Raw genomic sequence first — 25,050 nt, forward strand, 5'->3', positions numbered from 1 at the left:
ACATCCTGGTTTACTCTCTCCACCTGCCCGTTGCTCTCGGGGTGGAAACCTGAGGTAAGGCTGACCGAGATCCCCAGGCGTTCCATAAACGCCCTCCAGACTCTAGACGTAAATTGGGGACCCCGATCAGAAACTATATCCTCAGGCACCCCGTAGTGCCGGAATACATGGGTGAACAGAGCCTCCGCAGTTTGTAGAGCCGTAGGGAGACCGGGCAAAGGAAGGAGACGGCAGGACTTAGAAAACCGATCCACAACGACCAGGATCGTGGTGTTACCCCGCGACGGGGGAAGATCCGTCACGAAATCCACCGATAGGTGTGACCATGGTCGCTGTGGAACGGGAAGGGGTTGTAATTTCCCTCTGGGCAGATGTCTAGGTGCCTTGCACTGTGCACATACCGAACAGGAGGAAACATAAACCCGCACGTCCTTAGCTAAAGTGGGCCACCAGTACTTCCCAGAAAGGCAGCGCACCGTCCGACCGATACCAGGATGACCAGAGGAGGGTGATGTATGAGCCCAACAGATCAAACGATCGCGGACATCAAACGGAACGTACAGACGCCCCGCTGGACAGTCATGTGGAATGGACTCTGTACGGGACGCCCGTTCGATGTCCGCGTCCACCTCCCACACCACCGGTGCCACCAGGCGAGAGGCTGTAATTATGGGAGTGGGATCTGTGGACCTCTCCTCTGTATCATACAGCCGGGACAGTGCATCTGCCTTAACGTTCTGGGAACCTGGTTTGTAGGTAAGGGTGAAATCAAAACGGGTGAAAAACATGGCCCACCTTGCCTGGCGAGGGTTCATTCTCCTCGCTGCCCGGATGTACTCCAGATTGCGGTGGTCAGTCCAAATGAGAAAAGGGTGTCTAGCCCCCTCAAGCCAGTGTCTCCACGCTTTCAGAGCCATGACAACAGCCAGCAACTCCCGGTCCCCCACATCATAGTTTCGCTCCGCCGGGCTGAGCTTCTTCGAAAAGAATGCACAGGGGCGGAGCTTTGGTGGCGTACCCGAACGCTGAGACAGCACAGCCCCTATCCCCGCCTCGGACGCGTCCACCTCAACTATGAATGCTAAGGAAGGATCAGGATGAGCCAGAACTGGAGCCGAGGTAAACAGAGCCTTCAGGTGACCAAAAGCCCTGTCCGCCCCAGCTGTCCACTGCAGTCGCACCGGTCCTCCCTTCAGCAGTGAGGTAATGGGAGCCGCTACCTGACCAAAACCCCGGATAAATCTCCGGTAGTAGTTGGCAAACCCTAAAAACCGCTGCACCTCCTTTACCGTGGTTGGAGTCGGCCAATTACACACGGCTGAAATGCGGTCATTCTCCATCTCTACCCCTGACGCTGAAAAGTGGTACCCTAGGAAGGAGATGGATCGTTGGAAGAACAGACATTTCTCAGCCTTGACGTACAGGTCATGCTCCAACAGTCGACCAAGCACCCTGCGCACCAGAGACACATGCTCGGCGCGTGTAGCGGAGTATATTAGAATGTCATCTATATACACCACTACACCCTGCCCGTGCAGGTCCCTGAAGATCTCATCCACAAATGATTGGAAGACTGATGGAGCATTCATTAACCCGTACGGCATGACTCGGTACTCATAATGCCCAGAAGTGGTGCTAAATGCTGTCTTCCACTCATCTCCCCCCTTAATACGCACCAGGTTGTAAGCGCTCCTGAGGTCCAATTTTGTGAAGAAGCGCGCCCCGTGTAATGACTCGGTCATACTGGCTATGAGTGGTAGCGGGTAACTGTATTTTACCGTGATCTTATTTAATCCTCGATAATCAATACACGGGCGCAAACCTCCATCCTTCTTCTTCACAAAAAAGAAACTTGAGGAGACAGGTGAGATGGAAGGCCGAATGTATCCCTGTCCCAGAGATTCGGTGACATATGTATCCATAGCCACCGTCTCCTCCTGTGACAGAGGATACACGTGACTCCTGGGAAGTGTAGCGTCTACCAAGAGATCTATCGCACAATCCCCCGGTCGATGGGGTGGTAATTGAGTCGCCTTCTTCTTACAGAAGGCGAGTGCCAAATCGGCATATTCGGGAGGAATGTGCATGTTGGAGACCTGGTTTGGACTTTCCACCGTAGTGGCACCTAAGGAAACACCTACACATCTACCTGAACACTGACAAGACCATCCCTTGAGAGTCCTCTGCTGCCACGAAATAATCGGATCATGAGAGGTCAACCAGGGAAGACCCAACACAACAGGAAACGCAGGAGAGTCGATCAAAAAGAGACTAATTCTCTCCTCGTGACCCCCCTGCGTTCTCATAGCGATGGGCGCTGTGACCTCCCGAATCAGCCCCGACCCCAAAGGACGACTATCTAAGGCATGTACAGGGAAGGGAACATCAACAGGAATAATAGGGATCCCTAATCTATGTGCTAAAGAGCGATCAATAAAATTCCCAGCTGCGCCTGAATCTACTAGCGCCTTATGCTGAGGATGCGAGGAAAACTCAGGAAATTCTATATGTAACCACATGTGCGCAACAGAAGACTCTGGGTGAGTTATGTGCCTACTCACCGGAGATGACCCATCAGTGCTCCGCCTGCTACCTCGACTTCCAGGAGAAACACCCCAGCACCGGACAGCAGTGTGTCCTCTGCGTCCACAGTTGGTGCATGGAGTGGTCCTCCCTCTGGTCTCCCTACTAGCAGCCCCTCCTAACTCCATCGGTGTAGGATCCAAGGGGCTGGGTAATGGAACGGGCGGACCCCGATCTAGACGTCCGCGGGAGGCCAACAGGTTATCCAGCCGGATAGATAAATCCACCAGCTGGTCCAGGTTAAGAGTGGTGTCCCTGCAGGCTAACTCCCTACGAACGTCCTCTCGTAGACTACACCTGTAGTGATCGATCAGGGCCCGCTCATTCCATCCCGCACCAGCGGCCAGAGTACGGAAGTCCAGGGCGAAATCTTGAGCGCTCCTCATCCCCTGTCTGAGATGGAACAAACGCTCTCCCGCCGCTCTCCCCTCAGGTGGATGATCAAAGACCGCCCGGAAGCGGCGAGAGAAGTCATCATAGTCATCCAGGGTTTGACCCTCTCCTCCCCAGATGGCGTTGGCCCACTCCAGGGCCTTACCAGTCAGACAGGAGATGAGGGCGCCCACTCTCTCTCGTCCTGAAGGGGTCGGATGAACAGTTGCCAGGTATACCTCCAACTGTAGGAGGAACCCCTGACACCCGGCGGCTGTACCGTCATACGCTCCTGGGAGCGAGAGCCGAATCCCACTGGGTCCTGACGATGGAGGGATGACCGGTGGAGTAGGGAGATGCGTGGGTGGGGTTGATGGGGTATGATTTACCGGGAGACCTCCTCTCTCCCATCGGTCCATAGTCTGCAGCACGCGATCCATCGCGGTCCCTAAACTGTGTAACATGGTCGCGTGCTGTTGAACTTGCTCCTCGACTGGGAGAGAGGGGCTGGCTGCGCCTGCTGACTCCATTTGAAGTTTGGTCCGTGATTCTGTCAGGGTTGTGTGCGGCGAAGTAGCAGAGTCAAATGCAGGACACCAGTGTTGAGCGAAACACAAAACGTTTACTCAAAATCTCAGCAAAATTCCACAACGGGAATAATTACAAAACATATAAGAAAATACAACAACCACTAACGTAACAAACAATCACGGACAAAACAGAAATGAAAGCCAGAGGGTTAAATAGGGAACATAATAGGGGAATTGAAACCAGGTGTGTATAATACAGACAAAACAAAACGAAACAGAAAAATGGATCGGTGGTGACTAGAAAGCCGGTGACGTCGACCGCCGAACACCACCCGAACAAGGAGAGGGGCCGACTTCGGCGGAAGTCGTGACAGTATGTAAACTTCTGACCCACTGGGAATGTGATGAAAGAAATAAATCACTTTCTCTACTATTATTCTGACATTTCACATTCTTAAAATAAAGTGGTGATCCTAACTGACCTAAGATAAGGAATTCTTTACCAGGATTAAATGTCAGGAATTGTGAAAAACTGAGTTTAAATGTATTTGGCTAAGGTGTACGTAAACTTCCGACTTCAACTGTACTTTGTATCCCTCATTTACTCAAGTGATTCCTTTAATTTGCCAGTTACCTACAGTATATATGGAATAGAGATATTCTTGTTTTGTACTGTCATTTGTTTTTGGATTACAATATACAGAAATGCATTCTGGGAAATAGTAACCCTGAGAATAACAACAACATATTTTTTCACCACCTCCATTATGGTAGCAATAGATCAACACAGCACAGCTCCAATGTATTCCCTAACATTGTTAAAACCATAAAACCCATTGATTTCTCTTTTGTGTCCTCTTCACTTTCACTAAAATGCAGCGGTTCAATCTTTCAATTAACCCTGTGACCAAAGAAACTCAGAGCCTGCATGGTAAGACATCTTGTTGATTAAATACATCTTTACACTAGAGTCTAGTTGAACACTGCTGTGATGTTGAGCAATGACCCTTACCCCACCCGCCATCAAGATGTCAGCAATATTTCACAAAGTCTACATAGTACCACCACTCTTAAGTGTTTAATGAGATAAAGCATTTTACCTCCTGGGTAATCTTCAACCCTAATGGTTATGATGTTCTTGGCCTTGCAAAATAACTGCACTTGGAGGAAGAAGAACACTACTGCTGACATTAATTAATGTCCTTCCTGTGTGTGTGTGTGTGTGTGTGTGTGTGTGTGTGTGTGTGTGTGTGTGTGTGTGTGTGTGTGTGTGTGTGTGTGTGTGTGTGTGTGTGTGTGTGTGTGCGCCTGTCAGCCCGGGGAACCACAGCAAAAAATGGCCTCACGGGGCCAACCCCTCCTTCTCCAGTTGCCGCCTCCACCTCCCGAAAAAACAGCTGCATCGATCGCAGTGCCATCGCCAGAGCCTGTAGTACCTTGTCTCTGTCGGAGCTCCAGGGGGGCCTTAGAAGGAGCTATGTGTTCCACTCCACCTACCCCAACCCCCCTTTATTTTAAAGTTCTCCTCCATACCTCACCAGCTCCTGAAAACTTCTCCCATTATACACTGTAATCTGTCCGGTGGAGTAGATGAGTCTGTATTGATGGAACTCTATTTCATTTCTAGCTAGTGGTCTGTTTGGCTGATTCCCAGCTTCTGGAGGACTTTCAGACTCTGCCTGTCAGCCTGTCAATCTATCACTTCCGCTCTCTTTGTAATAATAAGGTTTCACCTTGACATATACACCTCACAGAGAACAAATGGTCAAGTCACATGCTGACACTGGACCTTTGCCTGGCGCTGAGAGACATACACCTCCGCCTCTTCCTCCTCCATGTGATGAGTGAGAAATCGACTGTCAGGTCCAGGGCGGCTCGTTCATCACACTTATCACCATATTTGGGGACTCTGGATCATGATCAATGAGTCTCCCTCTCCTGGTTGGGAATCCCTGGTGAGAACATACGCTACTTTAATGATGACACCTCCTCCTAAATTGCGGGAGAACCGTACCCCACCTACTCCATCTCCCCTTAAGGAAGACACCCTTGGGAGAGGAGGAGGAGGGGGGTGGACAAGAAAGAGGTGTAATATAAACAAGCTGTGAAGTTATATGGAAGGCTGTCATCTGTCAAGGTGACATTCAACCAGTCAAATGCAGCAGAATGGAGAATTTACCTTTTATCAAGGTCAACATATCCTAAATATTCTGTCCCAGAGTATACATAACCAGAGTGTAATTTCTGCTGAAGCCATTACATTTTTACAGTTCTACTCTTGGCTTTAAAGCTGCAGTCAAGGCTCACAATATTACTATCCAGACAAGTATTATTTTTTTACCACAGTGCTATTCCTTGGGTTCTGATGCCTGGTGCTGGGGTGTGTCTAGATCACAAGCTCTCACAGTTATAACAACACACGGCAATTAGCTAAAAGAGAAAATCTCCGTAATTACCGTTATCAACAATGACTTGCAGAAACGCTCTGAATCGCACAGTACTACTCTCGTACCACACAATTAATGTACTGCTACATTAGGCGACATCATATTATGGAATATGCATACTGAAATAGAGAGGTAGCTGTAAAGCATTATGGTGGTAACTATGGTGGTAATTAACATACAACCCCGACTGCGAACACAGAATCCAGTCTCAGCAAGGGTAGGGTAGGTAGGCCTAATGGCCGGCTAGCTCAAAGAGCTCCTATGTATTGTGTTGGTGTGCGTCAGGGCCTGGTTGCCTAGAAACCTGAGATAGGGCTGTATTTTTTGTCCACTTGAGCAACATGATTGTCCTTTACTATTGTGCTTCATTGAAAACATAAATGCTCTGCTCTCTCTGCCATGATTACCTTTCTGTATTGGAGACCAGAGGAAGAACACAATAAGACTTTATTAACCCATTAAAACCGAAATTCTCAGGAAATGTTATTGCAATTCATGCTCTTGAACATGTTGTACACTGGAGAACATATAAAACACATTTTGTACAGTTATACAACCAGATGTCTAAAAGAGGAAACCATTTTCTTCTGGCCAGTGGTATAACAAGCTCATGCTGACATGACTTGCAGGGACATGAGTCTATTCCGTAACTATTGTCAGCTCTGGTGAACTGCAAGTGTTCACATCAGCCCCCTTCACAACCGACTACTTCTGAACAGGAGCAAAAGGCCACCCAAAATAGCTCTCTGTATCAGTGTTTAGAAAAGAGATTCAAACTCGAGATGACTTCAGATTCACAGTATTCTGTTGAACTACAGTAGAGTTTCTGGATGGTATTAAGACAAAGCTTTACAAGTATCATTGGCTCAGCTGGTACGTTTCCTCACATAATTTACACAGTGAGGTAAAAAGATGATATTGAGAGCAGAGAAAACATCCCAGCCTCCCTCTTACAGGACATAACTTTCCAGTTAATACTTAAAAGACGGCGCCAACAGACATGGTCGCCATGTTTCTAGTTCCTTGCCAACGTTGCAGTAATTATTTTTTGTTGTTATTATTTCTTACATTATTTGCTCAGAATGTTTCTTGCATTATTACCTACAGCCGAAAACAACTTTTGGATATTAGATCGGCGGTCCCTCACCAGCATTTAGACAATAAATTCGACTTTCCTGAAATGGGTCCTTTATTTGAACTCACCCAGGCAATTCCATTCATCCCGGGGGCTGCTCCAAGACGCCGTCACCGGAGAAGAGGAATAAGGTCTGGGCTCCTAGTCAGACTCAGGAGGCGTGCATACCATCCACCGGTTCAGAGTATATTACTCGCTAACACTCAGTCTCTGGACAATAAAGTAGACTAGCCAGGGCGAGGATCTCCTTCCAGAGAGACATCAGGGACTGTATCATACTTTGTTTTACGGAATCTTGGCTTTCTCTGGATATACTGTCCTGGTCCATTCAGCCAGCGGGGTTCTCCGTCCTTTGCGAGGACAGAAACTCTCCGGGAAAAGGAAAGGTGGAGGTGTATGTTTCATGATAAATTACTCATGGTGTGATTGTGGTAACGTATAGGAACTCAAGTCCTTTTGTTCTCCCGATCTGGAATACCTCACCATCAAATGCCGACCGCAATACCTCCCTAGAGATTTTTCTGAAGGAGCTACACAGGACTTTGTGCAAACTGGAAACCGCATATCCTGAGGCTGCAATTATTGTAGCTGGGGACTTTAATAAAGGAAATCTGAGGAAAACATTACCAAAATTCTATCAACACATCTCCTGTTCTACTCACACATCGAGAACTCTGGACCACCAAAAACTGTGGATAGATGGGAGCATCCGCACAATACTGAAATCGCAAAGTGTCACATTTAACCTCTGCAAAGTGACTGGGAACATGGACGTGCACATACAGACCAGCTATGCCCTCCGTAAGGCAGTCAAAGAGGCAAATCGGCAGTACAGGGACAAAGTGAGTCGTAATTCAACGGCTCAGACACGAGACGACCGTAGGTGCCAGAGACTCCAGACAATCACAGATTATAAAGGGAAAGCCAGCCACGTCGTGTACACCAATGCCTCGCTCCTGGACAAGTTAAACACCTTCTTCGCACGCTTCGAGGAAAACACAGAGCCGCCGACGCGGGCCACCGCCCCTCACAAATTGAGGCTGTTCTGAGGGCAAAAAGGGGTGCAACTCAATATTAGGAAGGTGCTGCTAATGTTTTGTACAGTCAGTGTATGTGTACGTGAGTTAACAATACAATTTGATTTGATTTAAACCAACGGCAACAAAAAAAACCCAGAAGAGATCAGAACTAAAAGCTCCTTGATGATCTTTTTAGTATCTTGAGAATCTAAAATCAGGCTGAGCTGAGCTCGAGCACATGCCACCCTAATTATGAGGTGGCCGAGCAGCTAACAAAGCGTGAAATGTCCCGTTACAATATGTGTCAGTCACCACTGTGACCAAATGAGTGGCGACGTGGGAACCAACCCTCCCCATCCCATATCCTCCATGCCCAGCGCTCCCCTCCCTGAATGGCCTCATTAGCCCCTACCAATATCACACTAAACGTCCAGAGGTGTGTCAATCAGAAGGCAGGCTGGAACACAGTAGAGACAGTTGAATTTGACTCTATTTCCATCTGTGTCAAGGTTACACATTCAAGCAGCAAAGCTGTACTGCAGCAGCTAAGCCAAAGCCTCCTGTCACTGTTCCTCTCTATGTAGCCCTTTCCTGCAGTCAATTGGCCAAATCACCCTCTAGTGGCCTCATGGGTGGAATGTTAGTAATATTTTTCATAGTTTCATAATTAATAAACATGTTTTATAATCCGCAGAAAATCTGGCATTTCAATGTCAAACGGTTTTGTTATATTTCAGTCTTCTGTGATGTATATGAAGTGTAATATTAGGATGCAAACTCAAAATGGAGTACGTTTCAACTCTATATCTGACATGGTACAGGTGTCTTCTTTTTTTTAAGCCCATAACTATGTGTGTGTGAGGTGTATAGTTATGTCTCAAAGTAGATTTGTTAAAGACTACCAAGAAACACTCTGTGTGACCCTGATTTAGCCCACTGAAGTAAATGTTAAATGCTCTACCTGGCTCTTTGGCTGCAATATTGTCGCATCACATGTCTCAATGAACATGCCCTTGTACAGGTTCACAAACAGTTAGTGGGTCCTTGTGTGTTTCTGAGTCCATTGCTCCTATTGGTGATGGTGACTATGAAACATAAATAGGATGCATGAGCTCTATGCTTCAGTGTACAAACATCATTAAAATGGACCCCTGGGCTCCAATTAGACAACACTCCTAGGAGAAGGATGCTATGGCAGCAGCGTTTAATATTATTTCTCGCCATTTTGCAGGACTTAAAAAACCCACTGAGAATCTGTTTTATGGACCCAGAGATGCTTGACATCAGTTAGAGTACGAGAAAGTAATTCAACCTGAATCGGTGTGAAAACAAAAGATGAACTGCCGTATTTACCCAGCGCAAAAACTCCTAATCCAATCACATGCAGCAAACACAGAGGAGAGAAGGTCAGACAGAAAATAATATTTTTATTTGTATGGCCCTTAACTCCACGCTGAAATCAATAAAGTACTTTCTTTCTTCTCAGCATATGTATGCTTATTATAGGCACTGTTAAAAGGAGAATTCTAGCAGCCAGCGGACTGCCTTAAAAGCCGTCAGTAAAAAGGCACTTTAAATGTCTATTAAACAATTGTCTCCCCCGGGACAAGAGTAGATACAAAAATCATTACTAGGAAGCCAGCTGACTCAGCGATATCTGGCACTACATGATTGTGTTGTCAGTCGTTCACAAGGATGCACACAAATTGTTTCGGAGGAGAAAACACGTCACAATTATCAGCAGTGTTTGTATTTCAATTCCAACATTGTTTGTTTAGTTAGAGGCAATTATTTTTTGTATTCCTCCCTCTCTCATCTCATATGATATACTCATTATAATTATGCACAATACAGGAGAAGAAAACATGGACGATTTCATTAGTTTTAAGCATGAATCTAGGTTCAGACACAAGTACTACCATTGTTCCTAATGAGACAACCAGTTGAATTTATTGTTTACAGTACTTAAAGTAAGTACTAAAACATATCTATGGCTATAATGGGATATATGCTGGGAGCTACGCTATAGGCCCCAGTTTCTGGTTATGCACCACTTCATTCCCTACAATACTTTTCTGATCATGCAATTTCTGTACATTATTTAAACCATGCGCTGAATCTTTGTACTTGAACTTTTACTTTCAATGACTCACCCTTTCTGAACCATTTCAGATCCCTTTCTGATCCCTTTCTGATCCCTTTTTGAACCCTTTCTGAACCCTTTCTGAACCCTTGTACTCAGTAGAGAAGGAGCAGATGGCAGGAAGGCCGGAGTGATAATGCCTGTTCCAAACCCCCCGTCCCCGCCTGGCTACCGCTTCATACTGCTGACCCTGGTGAGGTGTTAATTGCAAGTGGCTAAATCAACAGGGATAACTGCAAAGTGTGGAGCTGGCACGCACTGAGAGAGGCAACAAACAGTACCCGCCCTCCAATTCCATCTGACATTCCAAGGCAGCACTGTAGAGGTAACCTTAGGACCTCCATGTGCAACAATTACTCACAGGCAGTAATTAATAGCTACAGTTGAAGTCGGAAGTTTACATACACTTAGGTTGGAGTCATTAAAACTCGTTTTTCAACCACTCCACAAATGTCTTGTTAACATACTATAGTTTTGGCAAGTCGGTTAGGACATCTACTTTGTGCATGACACAAGTAATTTTTCCAACAATTGTTTTACAGACATATTATTTCACTTACAGTTCACTGTATCACAATTCTAGTGGGTCAGAAGTTTACATACACTAAGTTGACTGTGCCTTTAAACAGCTTGGAAAATTCCAGAAAATGATGTCATGGCTTTAGAAGCTTCTGATAAGCTAATTGACATCATTTGAGTCAATTGGAGGTGTACCTGTGGATGAATTTCAAGGCCTAACTTCAAACATCAGTGCCTCTTTGCTTGACATCATGGCAAAATAAAAAGAAATCAGCCAAGACCTCAGAAAAAAATTGTAGACCTCCACAAGTCTGGTTCATCCTTTGGAGCAGTTTCCAAACGCCTGAAAGTACCACGTTCATCTATACAAATAATAGTACGCAAGTATAAACACCATGGGACCACGCAGCCGTCATACCGCTCAGGAAGGAGACGCGTTCTGTCTCCTAGAGATGAACATACTTTGGTGCGAAAAGTGCAAATCAATCCCAGAACAACAGCAAAGGACCTTGTGAAGATGCTGGAGGAAACAGGTACAAAAGTATCTATATCCACAGTAAAACGAGTCCTACATCGACATAACCTGGAAGGCCGCTCAGCAAGGAAGAAGCCACTGCTCCAAAACCACCATAAAAAAGCCAGACTACGGTTTGCAATTGCACATGGGGACAAAGATCGTACTTTTTAGAGAAATGTCCTCTGGTCTGGTGAAACAAAAATAGAACTGTTAAGCCATAATGACCATCGTTATGTTCGGAGGAAAAAGCCGAAGAACACCATCCCAACCGTGAAGCATGGGGGTGCTTTGCTGTAGGAGGGACTAGTGCACTTAACAAAATAGATGGCATCATGAAGAGAAAAATGATGTGGATATATTGAAGCAACATCTCAAGACATCAGTCAGGAAGTTAAAGCTTGGTCGCAAATGGGTCTTCCAAATGGACAATGACCCCAAGCATACTTCCAAAGTTGTGGCAAAATGGCTTAAGGACAACAAAGTCAAGGAATTGTAGTGGCCATCACAAAGCCCTGACCTCAATCCTATTGAAAATTTGTGGGCAGAACTGAAAAAGCGTGTGTGAGCAAGGAGGCCGACAAACCTGACTCAGTTACACCAGCTCTGTCAGGAGGAATGGGCCAAAATTCACCCAACTTATTGTGGGAAGCTTGTGGAAGGCTACCTGAAACGTTTGACCCAAGTTAAACAGTTTAAAGGCAATGCTACCAAATACTAATTGAGTGTATGTAAACTTCTGACCCACTGGGAATGTGATGAAAGAAATAAAACCTGAAATAAATAATTCTCTCTACTATTATTCTGACATTTCACATTCTTAAAATAAAGTGGTGATCCTAACTGACCTAACACAGGGAATTTTTACTAGGATTAAATGTCAGGAATTGTAAAAACCTGAGTTTAAATGTATTTGGCTAAGGTGTATGTAAACTTCCGGCTTCAACTGTATATCTCCATACGTGTATTACGTCAGCAAGCTTAAACGACTAGAAATCCATGCCTGCCCTTAGACTATCTAACCCCTCATCTGCCCCTACGGTTGTCTTAACACCTCTTCTGTCTGGTCTGAGATGGTGAAGACATAACTATTGGCTCTGTGACAGGGCTTTGCCAACAGGCACCCAAACCGAGTGCCTGTTATAGCTCTGAATGTGCAATTAAATCCTAACCGCTGCTGCCCCCATATCGAGTGCTGGGCCAGGGCCAGGGGAGGGCTGAGGGGCTGTGGAGGGGACAGAGACAGGGACAGGTAGTAAGAGCCAGGCTGAACAGGGCTCCTGGGCATACCACCACAGGGCTAATCCCAGGCTAACAAACTACAGTGGCTGGCTGCCTTTTATACCTTGCCAAATAACATCGAGAAGGGCTGTACGAATATCATGTAATGTATCCATTAAGTGTTGATAGTGCTCTATAATGTACTGTGTAATATTCTTTTTTAATTCACAGTAAAATATTGAGGAAACATTTTAAAGCACAGAGAATGATGGTAATTGCATTATACTCTCAGGAAATTCTGTCCTTCAACGTATTAAATAAGAATTTGATAAGAAGAAGAGACTTGCTTGGTCCAAGAAACACGAGCAATGGATATTAGACCGGTGGAAATATGTCCTTTTGTCTGATGACTCCAAATTTTTTATTTTTGGTTCCAACCGCTGTGTCTTTGTGAGACACAGAGTAGGTGAATGATCTCCGCATGTGTGGTTCCCACCCTGAAGCATGGAGGAGGTGTGATGGTGTGGGGGTGCTTTGCAGGTGACACTGTCATGTGATTGATTTAGAAATCAAGGCACACTTAACCAGCATGGCTACTACAGCATTCTGCAGCGACACGCCATCCCATCTGGTTTGCGCTTAGTGGAACTATCAATTTGTTTTTCAACAGGACAATGACCCAACACACCTCCAGGCTGTGTCAGGGCTATTTGACCAAGAAGGAGACTGTTGGAAAATCATTCCAGGTGAAGCTGGTTGAGAGAATGCCAAGAGTGTGCAAAGATGTCATCAAGGCAAAGGATGGCTACTTTGAAGAATCTCAAATATAAAATATAATTTGATTTGTTTAACAGTTTTTTGGTTAGTACATGATTCCATATGTGTTATTTCATAGTTTTGATGTATTCACTATTATTCTACATTGTAGTAGTACAATCTAGAAAAACCCTTGAATGAGTAGGTGTGTCCAAACTTTTGTCTGGTACTGTTATGTGATACCTGCAGCATGTGGGCTGTAAGTGTGTTCCCCATGCTGTCAGCCCAGGCTATCCTCCATAATGTATGGAGCTCCCTCAAGCACATCCATTACACGTGCACATCTGCAGAAACGTGACAACGGCGACTGGCTGCTCATGGGGTTGCAGCTGCATCGTTATCGTCTCCTCTCTACTTTTTGTAAGTTCGAACAACAAAATAAAGAATGCATGGTAGTGATAAATTACAAAAAGGAACCGACACATATTTTAGCCCCATCAAAACCATCATCATCAACATCATCATCATTAAAATGGACATTATCCTTGGCAAAAATGACAAGGGCCTTGGACGGATCATCTAAATAGACGGATGTGCCTTAATTGTAGCTATGCACACATTCATTGCTTCACTACATGATTACAGATTGGAACAGTGAGATGTCTGGGACAGATGAGACAGTACTGGAGGAAGAAGAGGTCATGGTGAGTGTGAGATGGGGGGGGGTGTAAATGGAGACACAGCTCTCCTCTCTACTGCTGGCGAGTGGGAGGGTCAGAACTCCCCTATTTACTTTAGTTTTACTCTGCACCATCCCATCCCCAATAGACAACATATAGACAGACAGGTCATAAAGGCAGCAGTGTTGACTGCCTCCAGCCAATCCTCGTGGAGCCAATCGGGGCTGAATCAGGCCAGTGACGGCCTGGCTGTGTGGGAAGGCTGAAGACAACCTCATAATAAGCACTGTGACTTTGGCCCGGCCTTTGATAAGACTGCACCACACTGTCCGTTTCACTAAACAAAACCACAATCAGTGTGTCTCTTGTTCTTCTTGTGTCTTGGCATATTGATTCTCTCTCTCTCTCTCTCTCTCTCTCTCTCTCTCTCTCTCTCTCTCTCTCTCTCTCTCTCTCTCTCTCTCTCTCTCTCTCTCTCTCTCTCTCTCTCTCTCTCTCTCTCTCTCTCTCTCTCTCTCTCTCTCTCTCTCTCTCTCTCTCTCTCTCTCTCTCTCTCTCTCTCTCTCTCTCTCTCTCTCTCTCTCTCTCTCTCTCTCTCTCTCTCTCTCTCTCTCTCTCTCTCTCTGCGCTGCCTGCACCTGCCTCTACTGCTGAAATGCTTACTGCTGCAGAATCTGCCTGTTTCGTTTTAGAAGCTCTAGTACTGTTTGTGACAGGACAAGAAATGTGTTTGATGAAATGCTACTATGGAAATAGGAAGAACTGTAGTAAGTTTAAGCCAAAGTAGGATTCAGTTTCAGAAAACTGTGGTTGGGACATTCACTTAATTCACTATACTGATTAAAAAAGGACAATCTTCAAGCTGTGTGTCATAATGGCATCATAAAAGTGAAAGGACACTAACAAGGTATTGGCTGAACTCAATATATATGGCTTGACTTGACCTTAGGAAGAAGATAACAAAGTTAATTAAGACAACGTAACAATTCCATGCAGAAGCAGTTGAAAAGAAACAAATTCATTGGACCAGTGGTGTGGTGGAGCGAAAATGACGAAGTGAATGTTAGCTGTACAGAAGGTTTGCCAATTCAGTGGAAAATAAACACAGTCGTGGTGAATTTCAGCTAACTACTCAGAAAACACATAGCATAACTGTTTTATTATCATTCTATTCAAAAGTTTTTCAAATGATCTACAGCCACTTTATTACTTGATTTCCGGACCGCTGGTCACGATTTTAATGCAAATCCTGTAGGATCAACAATGGTCCTGGTCCAATGAATGAATTTATTTTCGAACACTGCCACATTTAATTATTATTTTGTCTTAAACCTGTATTTTTTTTGGACCTAACCTGACCTAGCCTGAACTTGACAATGCCAGGCTACGTCTGAGTGCCAGTCAAATGACCAAATGACCAAACAATGGCATGACAGAAGATCTGAGAGTACACAGTATAAACCAGTTTGGCAACAGACCAGATAGAAATGCATAACTTTATAGTACTTCTCATTTCACCAGGGTCTTATGTGAAAACAGAAAAGGAGCTCTTTGTTTTCTGTCAAAGCTAAGAGGATGCATTTGAGTCAGATGAGCTCACAGGGCTGAATGCTATGGAAGTGTAATCTATCTTTTGTATCAGTCACATTAACCGCAGGCAGTTTCTGCACACAGTACTCTTTAATTCATGAAAACATAATGAACTCTCCATAAAATGCTGTTGGAGACAACTGCAGCCTGTCTTTAAGACATAACTGGTAGCACTGTGGAGGGCAAGGCACTCTATAAAAAAAACTGCTTCTGAGAAACAGCAATATCCAGTCCAGGATCTATTATTCAACCCCCTCTCTCTGCTTTCATAATGCCAACACACAATGCCGCCACTAAACAGCTACAATACACTGTAATACAGGGACAAACGATGACATCACACGCTTTAGAAGGCTTTCTGAAAGATTGCATGTGTCAAAACGGCACTTTTCAACCCGCTAAGTAAACATATTATACAACTTAAGTGTTTCATTATGTTGTAAAGCATAAGGGTTCTGGTTTGTTAATGGCACTGGATCAGATGTAGATTCAATAGCACGACTGCCTGTTCTAAGATAGGGAAAGGGGGATACCTAGTCAGTTGTACAACTGAATGCATTCAACTGAAATGTGTCTTCCGCATTTAACCCAGCCCCTCTGAATCAGAGCGTGCATATGCAAGAGTCACCGACACGTACAGTGGACGTGGTAAAGATGGGGACACCTCTAACAACACACTGAACATTTTCAGGGAAAATCGTGCTTGAATAGCGTAAGAATATAAGTAGCAGTATTGCAAGAATGTATGATGCTATTTCCTTGTTTTGCCTTCTAAAGGCAAGATACACTGAGCTCTTTCCATGACGTAGACTGACCAGGTGGATCCAGGTGAAAGCTATGATCCCTTATTGATGTCACCTGTTAAATCTACTTCAATCAGTGTAGATGAAGGGGAGGAGACAGGTTAAAGAAGGATTTTTAAGCCTTTTAGACAATTGAGACATGTATGTGTTCCATTCAAAATATTTCAACGGGGTATGGTAGTAGGTACCAGGCGCACCGGTTTGAGTCTGTCAAGAACTGCAACGCTGCTGGGGTTTTTCACGCTCAACAGTTTCCTGTGTGTATCAAGATGGTTCACCACGCAAAGGACATCCGGCCAACTTGACACAACTGTGGGGAGCATTGGAGTCAACATGGGCCAGTATCCCTGTGGAAAGCTTTCAACACCTTGTAGAGTCCATGTCCTGACAAATTGAGGCTGTTCTGAGGGCAAAAGGGGGTGAAACTCAATATTAGGAAAGTGTTCTTAACGTTTAGTACACTCAGTGTATATAGCATATTGGCTCTATAAAATCTGTGATGCATGCTGAAATAGTAATCTCCAAAAACCTTCCCAATGAAATGTTGACTGCAAAGTAGGTCATGATGGTTTGTGTCAATCTGGTGCATACTCTGCCATCACATGTGCAGTACAGAAACCTGACAGAAGTGCTAGCCTAACACAAATGTACTGTGACTAAAACTCGGCTGGGACATGCTTTCAATGGTGTTCTCAAACACCTAACACCAATATAGTGGATTAGGGGGGTACCCTGACTGGGACTCAAACCCTAGTCCCTGTGACTGTCAAACCAAAACCATTATACTGTCACAATCCTCGCTATATGAGTCATGATACAATTCCTACCAAGTGGGTTAACCCTATTGGCACAATGCATAGGGCATTTGCCTTTCACGCCAGTGACCAGTGACCTGGATTCACTTCCTTGTCCTGCAATTTGCTACACTGGTGTCAGAAGTGGGAATACCAAAAGGCTAAAATCTTTTGGTGAGGTCCCTTGGTTTTTTAATGTATTTTTTTGCAGGCTACATATTTTTTTTTAAATATGCAGGCTAATGAATATTTCATTATTGTTTACAAGTGAGTACAATTGAGTACAATTCTACTCTAGGCTGGAAACTGCAGTGAAAATGTAATTTGAACAAAAGCTCTGTGATTTGAATGTTTCGTTCCATTTGGATCAGTTGTGGGTCTGCACTCGACAGATGACACGGTGTAGGATGCCACAGTACAGGACAGTCTGGCTGTATTTTTACTTCTGATACTGATGCACTGTCTGTTGCCGATCATCATTCTCCCAGGTCATCCTATATAATGTGGCCACACAGCAGCTACAGTTATTCAGGAAAGCTTAATGCGCGCTCTACCTCCTTTCCTCGACCTCGAACGTAACGCTTCAATATAGCCTAAATATGTGTAATTGAACCTTTTAAATGTATTACCTTTCATAGTTAGTGTGTAATAAACAAAACCAGTCACAATGTTTTAATTTGATTAGGCTCCTGTAAAAGTCTCCTGTAGGCTACCTGCGCACGTGAATCTACTTCACTCTAATACCAGCATCCGTCAATTAAATTCATGGATTATATATATATATTTTTTAACTAGGCAAGTCAGTTAAGAGCACATTCTTATTTACAATGACGGTCTACCAGGAAACAGTGGGTTAACTGCCTTGTTCAGGGGCAGTCAACAGATTTTTACTTTGTCAGCTGAGGGATTCGATCCAGCAACCTTTTGTTTTTTCCGGTACTGGCCAATGCTCTAACCACTAGGCTACCTGCCACCCCATGGAATGGAAAGAGACATTTGTTAGAAATTACATTCAGAGCTTGTCAAGCCACGTCTTAGATACTTAGTAGGGAGGGATGTATTTTCTGTTTGTCGAGATTGACATACTCTATTTATCTATTCTATTTGATTGTGGTGTTGAAAACGTAAACCATGATGAAGCGCTCAAAGTCGGTTATCGGTATGCAGTTATGTGTTGGTTGTGTGTGGTGCATTGGTACAGAAACCTGTAGGTGGAACATTTGTTGCATATATTTTATATGATTATAAATATAGCATCAAAATGTTACAAATCTGATTTCCCCCTAGCTGATCATTGTTTGCAGTTGGCTCTGATCATAGTGTAATGGCAGGGAGAGTGAGCTCGTCCGTGGTGGTCGGCAAAGTGGCCAAGTCGATTTGGTCAAGGCGATATCCACGTTTAGAAACACATGGTTGCTACAATTATTTTTTATTTGTGGTGCTAATCCTTATTTGGCAGTTCATTTTATGAGGGGGGAGGGTGTGATTTTTTTTTTTACAATACAAGGGGAGGGTCATGTGAAAATATTTTGATTGTCAGAGGGGAACACGTTTCGAGTTGGAACACATTTCGAAGTGTCCCTAAATTGCCTGCTCTTGGCGTTTCCTAAAACATTGGAAATTGTTTTAAATGAATAATGAAATGAATACTAACAATGAAATGAATAACACAATGCAATTAATACAGTATACTGATGTCCACATGTAATAGCCCCAGAAACTATTTATAAAATAGTATTTTTGTCTCTTGTTTGCCTTAATGCAGTGTCTAGAATAGCCAAAAAGCCCTTGATAGCAACTTGTCTTGCAACACGCTATCTTTGCTTGCAAATGAAGAAGTGACAGGCCCTTTAATAATCAATCCAGATCCAAATGTTATTCTTAGCCTCAGGAGAATCACAGTCACATCAAATGAACTCATAATAAGGGACCCAGTCGGGAAAATAATGGCGCTCCATGACTCTTTCAATGTGAAAACTGCAGCATTAAATTCACAGGTAAATGAACTACCCCAATAAGAGCTACCCTAATTATCAGCCAGAGTCCCTATGGACAACCGTCATTACTATGTGAAGAGCCCTACTTCTACTCAGATTTTAAGGGTTATACAGTGCATTCGGGAAAGTATTTGTTACGTTACAGCCTTATTCTAAAATGAATTACATTATTTTTGTTCCTCGTCAATCTACACACAATACCCCATCATGAGAAACAATATTCTCTGGTCTGATGAAACAAAGATTGAACTCTTTGGCCTGAATGCCAAGCGTCGCGTCTGGAGGAAACCTGGCACCATCCCTACGGTGAAGCATGGTTGTAGCAGCATCATGCTGTGGGGATGTTTTTAGTGGCAGGGACTGGGAGACTAGTCAAGATCGAGGGAAAGTAGAACGGAGCAAAGTACAGAGAGATCATTGATGAAACCCTACTCCAGAGCGCTCAGGACCTCAGACTGAGGCGAAGGTTCACCTTCCAACAGATCAACGACCCTAAGCACACAGCCAAGACAACGCAGGAATAACTTCTCTGGAGAGACCTGAAAATAGCTGTGCAGCGACGCTCCCCATCCAACCAGACAGAGCTTGAGAGGATCTGCAGAGAAGAATGGGAGAAACTCCCCAAATACAAGTGTGCCAAGCTTGTAGGGTCATACCCAAGAAGACTCGAGGCTGTAATCGCTGCCAAAGGTGCGTCAACAATGTACTGAGTAAAGGTTCTCAATACTTGTGTAAATGTGATATTTCAGATTTTTTTGTAATTTTATTAATTTGCAAAAATTATTTTTTTTAACTGTTTTTGCTTTGACATTATGGGTTATTGTGTGTAGATTGATGAGGGGAAAAAACAATTGTATCAATTTTAGAATAAGGCTGTAATGTAACAAAATGTGGAAAAAGTCAATGGGTCTGAATATTTTCTGAATGCACTCTATATCAAGAAATTCAGAAGCAATACTTGATGAGGAGACAGAGCGGCGGCAGTTAAGTGATCAAACAGTTCTTGCTGCTACAGGTTTCTTAAATAAGCAATACCATTTTACTCAAGCTTGCTGAGGATGTCCAAACAGCTACATAGCACACAGTAGACTGGCTGAGTGGTTACTGATTCTCAGGACAGAGTACTTTGAACATCATAGTTACAATCCTCTGAACAAAAGAGTGTGGCTAGAGGAGCTTAGTTACACCATGGCTGCCTCCATGAAGCATGTTCTGTGTCAGACTGGATTCAGGGAAAGACCACTCAGTCCCCTGGCAGTCAGACACATTGCTCTGGATAGCTCCTGGCCCAGACATCCACTATTCAATTATCACCTTCATTCACCAAAGCACCTCTGTGCGCAGGTCATTCCGCTAGCTGGCCTCAGGCCTACTCGCCCACCTCAGACTCCTGTCGCCCACCTCAGACTTCCCTAACTCAGATAACATTACACAAGATGGAGACCATGCCCTCTCTGCTAGCCAGCAAACTACCAAACGTGCATTGTCAGTTTTTTTTGTGTGGTAACTGAGTAACAGGATGAGTGTGGTGGTGGCGGTGTTTGGTCAGACAGTAGTGGTGGGTGGTAGTGGAGTATGCAATGGGCCAACATCATTTTAAAGTATCCAATCTTGGTACTATAGGTGAATAAAGGGTGATCTGGGAGACTTCGGGTGGCTCACCTCATAGTGTAAAGCAGGGTACCGTTGTCCACCAGTCGTAGCAGTTTGTTGGGCGTGGTCATGTTGTGGGCCACAGATTTCTTCCCGTTGTGGAAGAAGGTGTCTGGAGTCCAGATCTTACTGGCCAGGAGGTTGTTAAGAGGCAGGACCTGCATGGGCCCGTCGAACTTCAGCCTCTCATCCCTCCAGCTCTGACGGAAGAACACATCGATGGTGTACTCCTGGGAAAAGACGGAGAGAATAAGTCTGTTTATAAGCTAAGAATATCTCAATCAAATATGAATCTAATATTCAGCACCTCCCGTAAGAGCTGCAAATGGAAAGACTGTTCTCTGTCCTGGTAGGTACAGTATATTGTCAGTATATTGTCAGTTATGGCCTTGACTAGCAGAGAGTTGAGTTCCCTCCCAACAGCACGCACAGACGTCAATAATGCATCATGCATTTTATTTGAAGAGGAAAACAGCCTTGTCAATGTGGGATCCTCAAGGCGTCCTTCAGAGTTCATACTCCAATGATTGCGTTTTCACAGCTGTCGCCGGCGGGATAAAACATGCCTTTTCCAAGAGTTATCTCTCTGACCATATTGCCAAACACGTAACAAGGGACAGTGTCCCCGATAAACCTCTCTAAGTTCAGAGCGTAATCTCGTGCCGTTAGTGGCTGCTGGTGAAGTAGGGGAGTGGCCTCACACTTCTATTCCTCAGATGTTTCTTCCATTCTGATAGGATTTTCCATAGGTATTAAAATGTCATAAAAAAACGAATCGCCTATCATTTCAGCTTCATTTAGACTTTGGCTGTTTTACGAAATGGTCATCAGCATATTTAGAACGAATGGTGTAGTGATTTTTTCATTGTAAATTCATGTCATAATGAACAGGACGATGACCAAACAGCAACATCAAATAATAGGAATCAAGTCTACACCCATTGTTGCCTGTCAGCAACAATGTAGCAATCTGTCCCCTGCCAGCCACTACAGGAATGGCACATATTATATACGTTTCCATCAAGGACCCTAAAATAAACCATTATGTACCAATCAACAATTCATGGCACAAAATAAGTGCATGAAATGCACAGAAAAATATTAACCAATAAGAGTCTAAGCCCTGTCTAAGCTGGAGGAGGGGTACTACCAAGCTATTTGGAATTGTTTTAAGAAGGTCATTCCAAATTACAAAGTTTATTCTGAAGTGTTTAACCTATATATGAGAGATATAAGAAAGATCAGGAAACATTTGTTATTTTTTTTATATGTATTTAACCCTTATTTTCCGGCATTAAACAGTCTAAGCCCCGTCTAACCCGGAGCGGGTGGATGGTCTACTAAGCTATATAGAACTGTTTTAAGAAGATCATACCAAGGATCATTTGCTATTTGATTTAGAATTTTAAGACCCCTTGAAGTATAAAAAAAATATTTAAAAAGAATTTGACGATAAAAAATGTATTTGGCCTTCCTGCTATTAGCCCATACAAACGCATTGGATAACAAATCAAAATCAAATCAAATGTTATTGGTCACATACACATATTCAGCAGATGTTATTGTGGTTGAATCGAAATGCTGGTGTGAGCTCCAAAAGTGCAGTTGTATCTAACAATTCACAACAACACACACAAATCTAAAAGTAAAATAATGGAATTAAGAAATAAGAGATTCATAACATGGAACAACAGATACTCCCCCCCAAATATCCAAAGGAAGTTTGTTCTGAAATGTCTATCCTACTGTATATCTGAAAGATATAAGAAAGAGATCAGAAAACATAACTTTTTTGACTGGTACCGGGGACCTTCAGAGGAGTATTGTGAGGCCTGTGGGCATCCTAGAGCAAAACATGTACGTGTTCATGAGAGTCTCACCTTTACACGGAGGGGTCATATTAGTGTGTAGCCCAAACTGTTCGGACGTTATAGACAGAAGTTGGCAGATCGGCTGTACTGACTTCAGAGGAGTCCCACACTTGTCGTAGAGCAAAATGGAGAACACCATCATGTTTGTGAGAGTCTCATCTTTCCATCTCACATTTTGTGAGAAGACCGATTTTCGGGATGTCTCATGGTCTGACAAACACCGCTATAGCACTGTCACCTTTCACTGCAGATGTGGAAGTGTTACATAGGCAGATGTGGAAGTGTTACATAGGCAGATGTGGAAGTGTTACATAAGGCAGATGTGGAAGTGGTACATAAGGCAGATGTGGAAGTGTTACAAAGGCAGATGTGGAAGTGTTACATAGGCAGATGTGGAAGTGTTACATAGGCAGATGTGGAAGTGTTACATAGGCAGATGTGGAAGTGTTACATAAGGCAGATGTGGAAGTGTTACATAAGGCAGATGTGGAAGTGTTACATAGGCAGATGTGGAAGTGTTACATAGGCAGATGTGGAAGTGTTACTTAAGGCAGATGTGGAAGTGTTACATAGACAGATGTGGAAGTGTTACATAGACAGATGTGGAAGTGTTACATAGGCAGATGTGGAAGTGTTACATAGGCAGATGTGGAAGTGTTACATAGGCAGATGTGGAAGTGTTACATAAGGCAGATGTGGAAGTGTTACATAAGGCAGATGTGGAAGTGTTACATAGGCAGATGTGGAAGTGTTACATAGGCAGATGTGGAAGTGTTACATAAGGCAGATGTGGAAGTGTTACATAGACAGATGTGGAAGTGTTACATAGACAGATGTGGAAGTGTTACATAAGGCAGATGTGGAAGTGTTACATAGGCAGATGTGGAACTGTTACATAAGGCAGATGTGGAAGTGTTACATAGGCAGATGTGGAAGTGTTACATAAGGCAGATGTGGAAGTGTTACATAAGCAGATGTGGAAGTGTTACATAAGGCAGATGTGGAAGTGTTACATAAGGCAGGTGTTGAGTGAGTGAGTGAGTGAGTGAGTGAGTGACTGACTGAGTGACTGAGTGAGTGAGTGAGAGACTGAGTGAGTGAGTGAGTGAGTGACAGAGTGAGCAGATGAGCGCCTGCATTTTTCAGCATGTTCTTAAAAAAAAGATAGATTTACAATTAGATAAACTTGGATTTCTTGTCAGGGACATATACAGGATGCTACACTCTACAACATAACCTTCACTCAAAACTCAAAACCTACAACCTGATTTTGGACGGAATTACGGAATCACCTGGAAGGCGTACAACTACCAAAAATTATTATTCCAAAGCTATACAGCAAATGTTCTGGAAAACAACATAAACCTGAAAACACCATCCAACCTGTTGTATATCCGGCGCCGACACGAGATGGCCGCCTCGCTTCGCGTTCCTTGGAAAATATGCAGTATTTTGTTTTTTTATGTGTTATTTCTTACATCGGTACCCCAGGTAATCTTAGGTTTCATTACATACAGTCGGGAGGAACTACTGAATATACGATTAACGTCAACTCATCATCGTTCCTACCAGGAATATGACTTTCCCGAAACGGATCCAGTGTTTTGCCTTCCACCCAATACAATGGATCTGATCCCAGCCGGCGACCCTGTGCGACGCCGTAAAAGGGGCAAACGAGGCGGTCTCCTGGTCAGGCTTCGGAGACGGGCACATCGCGCTCCACTCCCTAGCATACTACTCGCCAATGTCCAGTCTCTTGACAATAAGGTTGATGAAATCCGAGCACGGGTAGCATTCCAGAGAGACATCAGGGATTGCAACGTGCTCTGCTTCACGGAAACATGGCTAACTCAAGAGACGCTAACGGAGTCGGTGCAGCCAGCTGGTTTCTTCATGCATCGCGCCGACAGAAACAAACATCTTTCTGGTAAGAAGAGGGGCGGGGGGGTATGCCTTATGATTAACGAGACGTGGTGTGATCATCATAACAACACACAGGAACTCAAGTCATTCTGTTCACCTGATCTAGAACTCCTCACAATCAAATGTCGACCGCATTATCTACCAAGAGAATTCTCTTCAATTATAATCACAGCCGTATACATTCCCCCCCAAGCAGACACATCGATGGCCCTGAACGAACTTTATCTGACTCTTTGTAAACTGGAAACCACACACCCTGAGGCTGCATTCATCGTAGCTGGGGATTTTAACAAGGCTAATCTAAAAACAAAACTCCCTAAATTCTATCAGCATATCGATTGTGCTACCAGGGCTGGAAAAACCCTAGATCATTGTTATACTAATTTCCGCGACGCATATAAGGCCCTCCCCCGCCCCCCTTTCGGAAAAGCTGACCACGACTCCATTTTGTTGATTCCAGCCTACAAACAGAAACTAAAACAACAAGCTCCCGCGCTCAG

General features: G+C 44.1%; 1 protein-coding gene across 2 annotated transcripts in view; it reads right to left on the reverse strand.

Moving 5' to 3' along the window:
• LOC139537134 (gamma-aminobutyric acid receptor subunit alpha-3-like) overlaps positions 1-25,050 on the reverse strand; it is a 160,878-nt gene that overhangs the window by 37,770 nt on the left and 98,058 nt on the right. For both annotated transcript variants that reach the window (XM_071338083.1, XM_071338082.1), the window contains exon 5: positions 20,766-20,986. In XM_071338083.1, the coding sequence (XP_071194184.1) occupies positions 20,766-20,986 (221 nt within the window). The remainder of the gene's footprint in view (positions 1-20,765; positions 20,987-25,050) is intronic.

Source organism: Salvelinus alpinus, chromosome 13 (assembly GCF_045679555.1).
Source record: "Salvelinus alpinus chromosome 13, SLU_Salpinus.1, whole genome shotgun sequence".
Lineage (NCBI taxonomy): Eukaryota > Metazoa > Chordata > Actinopteri > Salmoniformes > Salmonidae > Salvelinus > Salvelinus alpinus.